General features: G+C 31.8%; 1 protein-coding gene across 23 annotated transcripts in view; it reads right to left on the bottom strand.

The window, feature by feature from the left end:
• LOC143052212 (inositol hexakisphosphate and diphosphoinositol-pentakisphosphate kinase 2-like) overlaps positions 1-14,314 on the bottom strand; it is a 79,739-nt gene that overhangs the window by 45,990 nt on the left and 19,435 nt on the right. For 19 of the 23 annotated variants that reach the window (XM_076225185.1, XM_076225201.1, XM_076225200.1 and 16 more), the window contains 4 exons: positions 10,302-10,337; positions 8,244-8,369; positions 3,370-3,488; positions 1,640-1,749 (listed from right to left, as the gene is read on the bottom strand). In XM_076225185.1, coding sequence (XP_076081300.1) covers positions 1,640-1,749; positions 3,370-3,488; positions 8,244-8,369; positions 10,302-10,337 — 391 coding nt within the window. The remainder of the gene's footprint in view (positions 1-1,639; positions 1,750-3,369; positions 3,489-8,243; positions 8,370-10,301; positions 10,338-14,314) is intronic. The other 4 variants (XM_076225188.1, XM_076225195.1, XM_076225183.1 and 1 more) reach the window with 3 other exon arrangements.

The following is a 14,314-nucleotide window of genomic DNA, read 5'->3' on the forward strand; positions in this document are numbered from 1 at the left end:
GAAGTGCATTGATCAATGATATTTTCTGACTGGCACTGAGAATAGAGGCCCGTAGCCAGGAATTTTCAAGGGGGGGTTATTTGGACTCACAAACTCGACTTTTAACAGTCACAATTCGAACAAAACGTTGACTTTAACAGTGCTTATTTGTTTTCAAGGCTACGGGTATGGAATACATCCATGTTCTTCTTCACTTTCTTAGTTACTTTATATTTACATTGAAAGAAAAGTAATGTTAAGCATGTAAATTCATTTTTACAAATTTAAACAGTTAACGACTATGTCACAGTTCACAATATGTTCCGTTGAATATTTCTCTTAATATTGACTGAAAATCAAATATACTAATTAAGCAAGTAAAATATTATTTAATTTGCCTTGGTGTATTTATTTACCAAGTAAATGAAACTCTGAAAACAACAATAACACACATTGATTCCACAAAAGTTGTCTTACTTAAGACCAGGTGTTCTTTAAAAACTTGAAGCTGCCAAATTTTGAAAATATTTCATTTCTGTTGCATTACAAAATTCATAATAGACCCTATTATGAATTTTGTAATGTAACAGAAATGAAATTAAATATATTAAATAGGGTGGATACATATACATTGAAAGCAAAATTCTGAAAATTTCAGGAAGAATTTTTTTTTTAAATTTTTTTTTATACAGATAGTGAAACTTTTTTAAATAATTCAAATACATCTTTTTTAGAAATAATTCTTTAATGTCATGATTTATGCTATTAATTTAACATGGGTAAACACTATATTTGTCAATATCTTAATAATGAGAGTAATGCCTCTGTTTATTGTCAGAAGCATCAGTTGTGATAGTTCAGATTTATAAATCCAGGTTGATTCAGAGCTGCTTGATTATACAGGCATCTGTCTATTGTTTAAACATATTTATAGTGGATTGGGAAACAAGTTTTACAACTTATATTAATCCCTTTCCACTTTGCGGATGCGAGTGCTGCCTTGTAACGGCATTAGCCTGCTCCTTTTCGAAATCTACAAGGGTGTCTTTAACGTGCAAGAGATATGGCTTGCTCTTAACACAGGTCAGCCATTTATCGTCCCCTTCCGACGGACTATCATCTATCTGTCATTTCCTCAACACCATATTCGCAAATGGTGTCAAGGGAGAGCCGAAAATTGAGTTCCTGAAATTTTCATCCCGAACGTCTATTGTAGCATGATGCACTGTATTATTGATTATTTGTGTCTTTGGATTGCTGTATCATTGACAAATACCCAACATCCCATTTTGTTTGTTGTAGACTTTCCTCAAATATTGCTAGACTGGATAAATCATACTATAAAGTAGAAACGATAGGAGATATGGCGTATCTGTAAGTTAGTATAAATTAGTATTTAAAAAAAATATAAGAATATTCCTTCTGTTTAAAACTTTTCCCAAAATCAATGTATTTAGGGGAGACCAACATGAAGACTTTGACTTCATTTATTCCTAAAATGTACAAAAATCAAAGTTGTAATTGATAAATCATATATGTTTGTACTTTTTCACAAAGATTGGGAAATCAATTTTCACTCAGAGATGAGTGTTAAGTCTTAATAAAGTTAACCTCCCCATACAACGTTTCTGGAAAAGCTGTATCTAATTTCCCGTCTTACATGTGCTGGTGTTTAGATTCTCCTTCCTTGTCTAGTAGACCATTTGTATTAGCACTTTTTACCATCTGGACCAAGATTGGAGTTAACTCCCCTTCAAATGCTAACATACCCTGAAACAGAGAAAAATCTTTATCATTTGCAACTGTTGTGCTGTCCCAGGTTAGAGGGAGGTTGTGTGTCTACATACATGTTTAGGCACCACATTTTCTATGTGTCTGTATCATGTCCAGGCCCTCTGATTCAGTGTTTTTGTTAGCTCATGTCTGTCATATTTTTCATAAATGGTATTTTTTGCGCCCCTCCCGAGTCAGGAGCCTCTGGCCTTTGTTAGTCTTGTATGATTTTTAATTTTAGTTTCTTGTGTATAATTCGGAGTTTAGTATGACGTCCATTATCACTGTACTAGTATACATATTTTTTAAGGGGCCAGCTGAAGGACATCTCCGGGTGCAGGAGTTTCTCGCTACATTGAAGACACATTGGTTGTCTACTCTATGGTTGGGTTGTTGTCGCTTTGACACATTCCCCATTTCCTTTATCAATTTTATTATAGGAATTGGGCCATTAATTTTCTCCTTTGAATTGTTTAACATTTTTCATATTGAGTCCTTTTAAACCTGACTATACAGTATGTGTTTTTTCTCATTGTTGAAGGCCATTCACGGAGTTGAAATTGCTTTTATCTCCATTATTTGAGCTCTGGTGGATAACGCCTCATTAACAATCATACCACATCTCTTTATTTCATATTAGTAGTTTATAAGAATCTGTTGACGTTTTTTCTTGTCTATAGCATTATATTTTTTCTTTGATGATTGGTAAGATTGCAAAAATTGTGCTCATCAAAGACAATGATGTTTCTTAAACATATAGATTCAAAAAGTGCAGTAATGCAAAAATATTCGTAGGTCAAATTTTACTATTATACTTAGTATTATGCAACCTATAATTTTTGCATTAATGTCTTGTTAAAAATGCTGGTTGTTGCAGTTTATTCATGAAATTATTACAAACAGCTGATAACAAACGTGCAGGACATTTTGCTACAGTGTAGCCTCCTTTTAAATTCTGTTTGTCAATTCCAAAATTATCTAGAACATTTTATAATATCAATGCAAATTATGAAACTGAATAAGTATTGTGATAATAAAAACTTGCATTCCTATATCTGATACATATTTATGTAACTGTAGATTTTCATAAAAACACATTAATTTATCTCGCATTTTAGTCCACTCTTTAAATTTTGCCATAAATGCACACAATATTTTCTGAATTTACAGTATCAAGTCCTTAAGGATGTACTTAGGTGAGGTTTTGGAATTTGTGTCAAATGTTCAGACTCCTTTGTGTTTTTCCATAGAATACAATCTAAAATATTTTGCCCCATAGCACCCATTTATTTTTTCATATGACACTGAATACTCATGAAAGGTCATTTACCAAAATTTTAAAAGATTCTTGATTTTCTTTCTTTTGTTTTGAGACCAAAATAATACAATGCAAATAAAATATAAGGTAAAAGTCGGAGTCAGCCTTTTCCCGCCATATTTCAAGTCTCAAATATCTCGAAAAGGAGGTCCATGACCTATCAATATTTTTAGCTTATCTTTATCCTTAATTGATACTCTACCAGCTTGTAGTATCAATTTTAATTTCTTAATTTCTTAATTTTTACCTAACCTCACCTAAGTACATCCTTAACAATGCATACTACATTCCTGACTTACCTTAGTGAAAGCTGCTGCGGTCATCTGAACTCTTCCTTCGTCTGATGCATAAATTTTCAGGTCATGTCTGAAGGTGCTGTGTAATCTGAGGAAACCAAGGCCTGGTGTCTCAAACTGACCTGTTCACAAGAAAAAAATCAATTGATAATTAACTGTTCAGTGGCAAATATTTGATGCAGGAAAACAAAATCTAAAGGGAATAAACTAAATAATGAGGTTTAAATTTGACATATTATGTAAAACTGACCTGTTCAACAAAAAATTCAAATGATGATTAACTGTTCCAGGCATAGATTTCCTTAGCCGTATTTGGCACAACTTTTTGGAATTTTGGATCCTCAATGCTCTTTAACTTTGTAATTGTTTGGCTTTATAAATATTTTGATATGAGCGTCACTGATGAGTCTTATGTAGACGAAACGCGCGTCTGGCGTACTAAATTATAATCCTGGTACCTTTGATAACTATTAACACCACTGGGTCGATGCCACTGCTGGTGGACGTTTCGTCCCCGAGGTTATCACCAGCCCAGTAGTCAACACTTCGGTGTTGATATGAATATCAATAATGTGGTCATTTGTTTTTATAAATTTCCTGTTAACAAAAGTTTAAATTTTTCGAAAAACTAAGGATTTTCTTATTCCAGGCATAGATTTCCTTAGCCGTATTTGGCACAACTTTTTGGAATTTTGGATCCTCAATGCTCTTCAACTTTGTAATTGTTTGGCTTTATAAATATATTGATATGAGCGTCACTGATGAGTCTTATGTAGACGAAACGCGCATCTGGCGTACTAAATTATAATCCTGGTACCTTTGATAACTATTACTTAACATTCAGTGTCAAATATCTGATGCAGGACAAAAAATATTCTAAGGTAAACCAGGTGCTCCGCAGGGCGCAGCTTTATACGACCGCAGAGGTCGAACCCTGAACAGTTGGGGCAAGTATGGACAAAACATTCAAGCGTGATACAGCTCTGAATTTGGATTGTGATCAAATTTTTGACATTACATGGTGTTTTTTTTACACAAAACAAATGTCAAGATTTTACAAATCAATTAAAGATTTCTTCTTCAAACTTTTTAAATCTAAAATTAAATAGTTGACACAGCATAGGTTTCTGACACAGAATGAATGTGGTCTAATGAACTTAAAAGTTTTTTTTTGCCTTTGAGCAATTCACTATGCTGTTGAATATTAATCCTCTCAAAAAAATGTTTGAAGAAATTTTCTTTTTATTTATGAAATCTGAAATGAGAAAAATTTACACCCCCCCCCCCCCCTTTTTTTCACATCCCCGTTTCCCTTTTTCCAAAACTGATATCAATTCAAATTTCTAATGGAGTTTGCAACAATAACTACTCTTTTAAATACATCATAAAATATTAAAATGTTAAATAAAGTGCTTGTAATCACTGAATGGTAAAGATTGGTTGGTAGTAAAAGTGAATATACATTGTTTATTGTATAAAACAATAAAAAAAACTTCATCAGCAACATTTTATATTGGCAAATTTCCAATGAAGTTATTTACATAAAGTTATTGGCAAATAAAAATAGAAAATGACATCATAGTCATGTCTGGCAAATGTCCAACATACATTATCTAAAAACATTTTAGATAAGATAAGCAAAAAAAGCTTCATCAGCAACATTTTATATTGGCAAATTTCCAATGAAGTTATTTACATAAAGTTATTGGCAAATACAAATAGAAAATGACATCATAGTCATGTCTGGCAAATTTCCAACATATATTATCAACTACTATTCTATACAAAGAAAGATAACTCCAATTGAAAATTAATTGCTATTGCACAATATTGTGCAATTAGATATTTCTTGCTATTGTGCAATACTGTGCAATTGAAAATTTCTTGCTATTGCACAATACTTGATATGGAATCCTGATTTGGACCAACTTGAAAACTGGGCCCATAATCAAAAATCAAAGTACATATTTAGATAAAGCATATCAAATAAGCCCAAGAATTCAATTTTTGTTAAAATCAAACTTAGTTTAATTTTGGACCCTTTGGACCTTAATGTAGGCCAATTTGAAAACTGGACCAAAAATTAAGAATCTACATACACAGTTAGATTTGGCATATCAAAGAACCCATTTATTCAATTTTTGATGAAATCAAGGAGGTTATATTAGAAGGAGAGAGGACGAAAGACGATAATTACACATAAAATGTTACCGACTTTTCTGTAAGTGGGTGTTAATTACTTGAGATCGACTCTGTCACAGAGGGAGATTTTGTCCTAATTACATACCCGAGTAAGAACGGAAACACCTGAGGTGTCATAAACTGACCGGAAATATAATTATTGACATATTAATACGATTTTTTGTGATATTTTTTATTAAGTAATTAAAAATAAAAAATTTATGTTAAAAGTTAACTTCTAACCAATAGAAATGAAACGAACATCTGTCTCATTGCCGTCAATGTTAGTATCAACAGAAAGTACTTTTACGTTGTTCCCGATAAATTTCTCAATGTTTCAATTGCAAATACTCTTTCCGGTCGTTACCGGTCACCGTAACTAAAGTACTTTGCATATTCGTATATTTTCTATGATTATTACCTGCCAATTCTCATCAACAGGAATTGACAGGTGAAGCGAAAATCTTTGTTTAAAGCAATGTAGTGTTGAATAAAAATCGCACACTAACTTTCCTTTAAACCCTCATAACTTTGTCATTTCTTTATCTTTTTTCACGGTAGACAGACGATTGATTTTGAAATTGCGCGTCCAATCTTTTTCCAAATCGTAAACACCTATACACTGCATTGTTACCAAAAATACACCTGAACTTTAATGACCCACTCACTGATAACAACCACGTGACATATGCGATTTATCTATTAGCCCGAACTGCTCGCGGTAACAGCCTGGTACATCAGAGGGCGATGTCAAGTGGGTGATAAACATGTCGGTTTCTTTATAATTCGATCATTTTTCTCTGATCGAACTGCTATCCTGGGGATGCTAATTTTGTATCAAGCAGAGTGTTCACTCTCCTTCTAATATAACCTCCTTGATGAAATCAAACAAAGTTTAATTTTGGACCCCCATTTGGACCAACTTGAAAACTAGGCCAATAATTAAAAATGTAAGTACATTTTCAAATTCAGCATATCAAAGAACCCCAAGGATTCAATTTTTGTTAAAATCAAACTTAGTTTAATTTTGGACCCTTTGGACCTTAATGTAGACCAATTTGAAAACGGGACCAAAAATTAAGAATCTACATACATAGTTAGATTTGGCATATCAAAGAACCCCAATTATTCAATTTTTGATGAAATCACACAATGTTCAATTTTGGACCCTTTGGGCCCCTTATTTCTAAACTGTTAGGACCAAAACTCCCAAAATCAAACCCAACCTTCCTTTTATGGTCATAAACCTTGTGTTTAAATTGCATAGATTTCTATTTACTTATACTAAAGTTATGGTGCAAAAACCAAAAATAATGCTTATTTGGGCCCCTTTTTGGCCCCTAATTCATAAACTGTTGTGACCTCAACTCCAAAAATCAATCCCAACCTTCCTTTTGTGGTCATAAACCTTGTGTTAAAATTTCATAGATTTCTATTCACTTAAACTAAAGTTATAGTGCGAAAACCAAGAAAATGCTTATTTGGGCCCTTTTTGGCCCCTAATTCCTAAAATGTTGGAACCAAAACTCCCAAAATCAATCCCAACCTTCCTTTTGTGGTCATAAACCTTGTGTTAAAATTTCATTGATTTCTATTTACTTATACTAAAGTTATTGTGCGAAAACCAAGAATAATGCTTATTTGGGCCCTTTTTTGGCCCTTTATTCCTAAACTGTTGGAACCAAAACTCCCAAAATTAATCCCAACCTTCCTTTAGTGGTCATAAACCTTGTGTCAAAATTTCATAGATTTCTATTCACTTAAACTAAAGTTATAGTGCGAAAACCAAGAAAATGCTTATTTGGGCCCTTTTTGGCCCCTAATTCCTAAAATGTTGGGACCAAAACTCCCAAAATCAATCCCAACCTTCCTTTTGTGGTCATAAACCTTGTGTTAAAATTTCATTGATTTCTATTCACTTTTACTAAAGTTAGAGTGCGAAAACTAAAAGTATTCGGACGACGACGACGACGACGACGAAGACGACGACGCCAACGTGATAGCAATATACGACCAAAAAAATAAAATTTTTGCGGTCGTATAAAAACTGAATGCTGAGATTTGAATTTGACCTATTATTAAAATCTGTAATACAATTAACACACAGATTTTTAAATGCGTTAAAAGTCAGAAATTTATCAATTGTTAGTTTCTGTGTCACTTTATCTCTTGTGTAGAGTTGTCTCTTTGGTAATAACACCACGTCATTTTTATATGAACAGTTTTCCCCTGTTGTATGCTAGACCAGAATTCCATAGTACTAGGTCACACAAAGTTCATAACAGATACCTAAATGCAAGGTAGCTCTGCACATTTTTTCCTTAATGTGTATAAAACCAATGCAATTATCTAGGTACAACATCTGCTTAAACTTCTGTTTGACCAGTTTTTGCTCAATTCTGTTGTCATAAGGGCTATTCCAAAAAAAAATGTATGGGGGGTGGTTGGGGGTTGGAAGGCACATTGTATTAATAATACATAGGTGATGGGTATCAGAGCAACTTTTCACACTGTAATGCACTATAATTCTCAATTACAATTGTCTGGGTGGCGGGTGCTGACAAAAACTGCCTTCCAACCCCCCATACATTTTTTTATGGAATAGCCCTAATTACAAACAAAAAGACAAAAGTTCTTGAACATTTATTCAAGCTAGCAGTTTAAAGAACTGTCTACTTCTTAAAAGTTAACTTTACCCTGACCTCCTGGATAAAGGGTTCTGAATGCTTTCCCAAGATCCTCTGCTTGGATTTTTCCAGCTGGAGTTAGCTCCCCTCCCCATTTAGCAATCAGTAACAAAGATGGCGGTCTAGGAATATCATCTATAATATGCATAAAACAAATATTAAATGTTTTACGAAAATAAAGACACAGAAATATATATTTGTAGATATAATTTGTAGCATGTTCAGATTAAATACTTTATTAAAATTAAGAAACTGTAAACATCACAATAAAACATAAAACCAATGAACAAATAATTTACATATTCAAATTCAAATTTCGTTGAAAAATATCATTAATTTTGCTTTTTATTGAAAAATGTATACGAAAAAAAATTTCATTCTAGCACCCTACGCCTAAATCTTTTTTTAATATGTAATAAGCAATTTTAACAAAACTTTCCTTTAAAATGTTTCAATAATCACACGCACCACAAATCTTTTTTAATATGTAATTAGCAGTTTTAACAAAACTTTCCTTTAAAATGTTTCAATAATCAAACGCACCAATCAAATGAAATGCGACCTTCACAGATTTATTAATGTTGTTAGAGATGAATGTTTAGGTGACATCAACAACAACATTGTTAACGAAAAATGATATGATTTCTTATCTGTTCACCAAGATCAAATATTAGTAAAAGATCAGTATCACTACAGAATCACTGTTCCATTTAAATTGATGATTGCAAGCAAGGTCTAAGTACTAATACTCTAAGTAATAATTAGCATGATGAAGCAACCCAGCATTTAGGGACCTGTATGAGTCTAAAAGGGAAATCTGTAAATTGAACCCTTTCCATTTTTTGGTTTGTGTAAAATGATACTACCATAACTATGTAGGGCTAAAAAGAGAAATCTGTAAATCCTAACCCCTTCCAATTTATGTCTTGTACAAATTATTTCCAAACAAATAGCAAGAAGCACCCAGCATTTATGGATACCATTAGAGGATGATAAGAAAAATCTGTAAACCTATAACACTTAATTTTTTTATTTTGTTCGTACAAATGATTTTTTTTTCACACTTAGTATAATAAAGCACTCAGCAATGGTACCAGTTGATAAGGAAAATTAAATCTGATATCAAACCCCTCCATTTACTTAATTTCTTTTTTGGGGGGGGGTGTTCAAATGTTGTTTTTTTTTGCATGCTGACGCAACCAGCATTATAGATACCATACGAGATTCTCAAAGGTAAATCTATAAATCTGAAACCCCTCAATTTTGATTGATGTACAAAGGATTTTTCCCTCCTTGGCATTTTGAAGCACCAAATGTTTATGGATACTAAGAAAATCTACAAATATATTTTTACCCTTAACATTAAAAGCAGCATTAAATGAAGGGAAGGATTTTAATCAAAACAATGAATTGGAGGCGCAGACAAACAGCAACTTATTCTTGTTGTTATATGGTGGTGTTGCCCATTAAGTTACCTATTAAAAGTTTCCGCCAATTCCATTAGAGTTATATCAACATGAATGTACAATATTAAAAAAAAGATTAGTCATGAACAGCTTTTTGTCACTTAATGCAAAAATGATAACTTATAAATTATCATTTTCAAAATTATTGTCTTAAATTCTCAATTATTCTATACCACATACCAGAATTGAATGACAATCACCAAGGGATAACAATGTACTAATATCCAATTCTGTTGAATCAAAGATCCAAATGTTAATGATGAGATTAATGATAAGCTTCAGAAACCAACAGTGATGGCATGAAGCCATATATATATAAATATTAGAATGGATAGTATTTTAATGTTCAGAGTTAATAAAACAATTAATATTAGCTTGTCTCAAATCTATAAATATATATATAACTATATCAAAAAAATCATCAAAATTGTATTAGGAACTGCTGCTATTGAGTAATAGGATTTAATTCTAACTAAGACACCCAATATTTCCTAATAAAAGTAATTTCTTGAATATAAAAAAAAACAGCTAGTTTCAGGGTAAAAGGGAGGTAACTTAATAAGCACACTGCAGCAATGATCAATTCTAAAACTAAAATTACCACTGCTGTCTCCAGTTTCAATTTCTAAGTCAAAAACTGAAATGGTATATATACATATATATAAGTTGAAGAAAAAAATTATAGCATACACTGCATTTAAAAATACCATTGACATTTTATTGTCTAATTACTGTCTCTCTTTTAAAGTAAAGAACATGATCTAGATCTTCATGAGAGATTAAGAATTCTTTTGGTTTCACAGAGAGAAAATGAACTCATTAAATCTTACTTAAAGAACAGGATCTCTTATGTTTTCAAAGTGTTTTGATCTAATCATGAGAACTAATTATTATTATCTAGACATGAGAATGAGAACTCTTTCACTTTAAGCACAAGACAAAATGTCAAAATATATTGATGCTCATGACTACTTGATCAGATAATTTGAATTTTCAATGATATTTTTACTTGCACTGTAGTTTATATGATAATATCATATCTTGAAAGAAGAAACCAATGTTAAATGAATAAATAACAGATATGTATTTTGCATTTTTTCTACCTAATTTTAAGTTATTTTCTCTACTTGGAAAGCTACAGGTTTTAAATTAGAAAATTTAACTGTCTCTAGAGAAGAAATATCAAATAATTGAAAAAGTTGTAGAATCTATATTTCGATATGAAGACTTGGAATATAAAGCCCAGTGTAATTTTGAGTCTAGGTGAACAAATAAATTAAAATAATGCGTCACAGGGGGTCTCATTGGGGGGTTCTGATCCTGGATCCCGTTTACTGTTTTGTCAGATTCCTGTATCCCGCTTACACTATGTACGTAAGCAATTCTCATTTTTTTGTCATTTCCCGGGTGTCGCAAGACCTCATTTCCCGTTTTCACGCCACAATAATTTGACTTTCACGTGTCACGCTTACAAAAAATCGGCAATCCCACGTCATGCTTAGACCCCAATGAGACCCACCTCACAGAATGTAACAAACAAATTAACGTAATAACGGCAAAGTGTATACATCAAATAACAGCATAAAACATATTCATACATCAAGCATAATTCATATATATACATACATATATAAAATGTATACTGTGGATTCATTATTATTCGTTTGATACCAATATTTGTGGATTTCGTGGGTACAGGTGAACCAGGAAATTAAATGTTCAACGAATAACAAATTTGCTATAGGCTTGTATACAGACTTCAACAATACCACGAAATCAAATATCCACAAACATGTAAGTTTCCTTAATCCATGAAAATTGGTATCCATGAAAATAAATGAATCCACATTACATTAAATTTCATATTCATATCTGATAAAAAATATTCTAATGCAATAATGTTCAATATAAAGAAAACAATTCATATATATATAATGAACGTTCAATGTTATATAGAGAAATAATTGTAATAACAATTTTATGTACATGTATATTTATTAAACTGGGAAGGAACAAACAAACAATTAATATGATATGATATTGGTCGCAGATTTTCAATACATTTACTTGCAAACAGCAATTCTATTGGGAAATTAAAACAACATTTAACACACCAACTTATCAATTCTGTAATTTCAACAATTACGTTTTTTTTTTAACTCGTAAACTAAACTGTTGGAACCAACTTTAACTAGAAACTAACATTTTAAAAACGCAATCAAGAGTGACTTTTCAGAACTCATTCAACAAAAAAGGGTCTAACTGAAGAGCGTATTTAAATTGTAATTTTTTTTTAAGCTGATGCAATTTTAGGTAAAAGAAAAATTAACACAACAAATAAATATTTCATTTCTCCCCAGATATTTCATTTAGCATCCTAATAAACACAGAAATTTTGAATTCCATCTTGTTACTAAAAATCACATCTATAACACATTTTCAAGAAAATCTATTGAAACAGAATAACATTCAGAAATAGAGCATCACAATATCATGATGCTAAACCAAAACCTAGGGGAGAAATATAGATTCCTACACTGAAACAAGTGTATTACGATATTTCTCCACTCGAGACAGTTAAATTTTATTATTTAAAATGCGAGGCTTCCCAAGCTTTTTAAATAACTAAAATTTAACTGTCGAGAGTGGAGAAATATCGTAACACACGAGTTATAGTGTCGGAATCTGTTTCTCTGATGATTTTTATCCTTAATTTTCAAAGATTTTTAGACACTTGTGTTCTTTATATGCGACGTCATCGGGCATTGCCGCCTTTTTTCATGGCGTCACAATAGGAAAACTCAGATGAAAACAAAACATTTAGACGTCATAATCAAATTTCGACTAATCATTTGCTGAGAACAGATTTTCACTAGTGAGAAGAAACATTTTTCTCACACCGGACAGGAAATGTGAATATAGCACAAAAATTAGAGAACACTGTTTCTATTCATTTGAAAAGATGTAGAATGAGTTCTGAATTTGTATTTTTTTTATAACAAAACCTGTTAATAGTTAAATTCACACAGTTATGCCTACAAACCCTCACTTGAAGTCCCCAGGGGTCTCCCTGACGGCTGATGTTTTAGCTGTATCTTACGATGGATACCAGTGAATTTGTACCTACGGGTGTTTCAAATCGAAAGTTTATAATTATAAATTATCTCTATCTTCTTAAATAATAACTTGCATGATATACTGTAATTTTAGAAATTTTTGCTGTTTTTATTATTGCAAATATTGCATAGGTTTAGATTTTCAAAAATTAAAAATCCCATCTAAAATTTTGATAGCGCATTTTTAGTACATACAACTTCTAGAATTCAAAATAAATTTAGCATTTTTTATCCATGTCAAACAATTAATTACTATCATAATAATTTGCATACAAAGTTTTCAGAAATTACAGTATATATGTAAATGATTGCAACTTCATTATGAAGGTTTTGAAGCTTAGCAAATTCTAACTGTCCTATGCAGCAATAAATCAGCATACAAATTAGAATTAAAAGGTTAGGGACATTGTTATTCTACTTGCTAAAATAAAGCAACAGCAACAAAAATTAGTTAGTAGATTTGCAATGCTGCATGAAATCTAGAGAAAACTTTGAGTAGATATATATAGGAAGATGTGGTATGAGTGCCAATGAGACAACTCTCCATCCAAGTACATGTAACAACACTAGTACTGGGATCAAAACTTTCACAATCAAACACCATTGTGGTCATTTAACCATGCTTTACAACAAAATAAAAACAATGGGAAAACATGGGTTTCAAGGTATTATGCAAATAACAAAATATAAGGAATGTAAGCAAACAAAATATTAATTCCACACCAAGCAGCTAAATACAGGATACAAACAAGCTTAAAGGTAATGTGATATGTATAAGCATGCCACCTCCATACTGAAACATGCCACCATCACCACAACAATATTAGGACTACACTAATGGTAAACATAGATGTGTAAACTGATTGTCAAATTGTAATCATGAAATTATTAATCATATAATCAAGGTAATTTTTCTCAAATCTAACTAAAATAATTGGACATTACAATTATGATAACATTTTATTTCCGCTAAATGTAGGGCTTTTAAGAAAATGACAACAATCTGTCAATCTTTTAGATGCAGTTTGATTGTGGTATCATTCAAAAGGGTATGGGCTTTGCTCATTGTTGAAGGCCGTACAGTGACCTGAAGCTGTTAATTCCTTTGTCATTTTGGTCTTTTGTAGAAAGTTGTCTCATGTACAATCATACCACATCTTCTTTTTAATATCTCCTTTTTTTTGAATGAGTTCATTTTTGTCTAAATAAATTACAGTATCTCCTTAAAATTTTCAACCAAATTGTATAAATATTATTTAAAACTAGATGTGTCAAAGCGACACCAATGGCCCCGTCCCAAAAAGTTGAAAAATCTGCAATTTCAATATGAACACATGTGGACACAAACATGATGGTAGTCTCACATACCAAAAATCAGCCCAATATCTGAAGGCGTTTAGAAAAAAATTCTGTATAATGGTTTGTTGCGGAATGACGGAATGAGGGAATTACGGAAAGACGGAATTTCGGAATTTCAGACAAGGGTAGAACTATATGG

The sequence above is a fragment of the Mytilus galloprovincialis genome, chromosome 11 (assembly GCF_965363235.1).
Source record: "Mytilus galloprovincialis chromosome 11, xbMytGall1.hap1.1, whole genome shotgun sequence".
In the NCBI taxonomy this organism is placed as follows: Eukaryota; Metazoa; Mollusca; class Bivalvia; order Mytilida; family Mytilidae; genus Mytilus; species Mytilus galloprovincialis.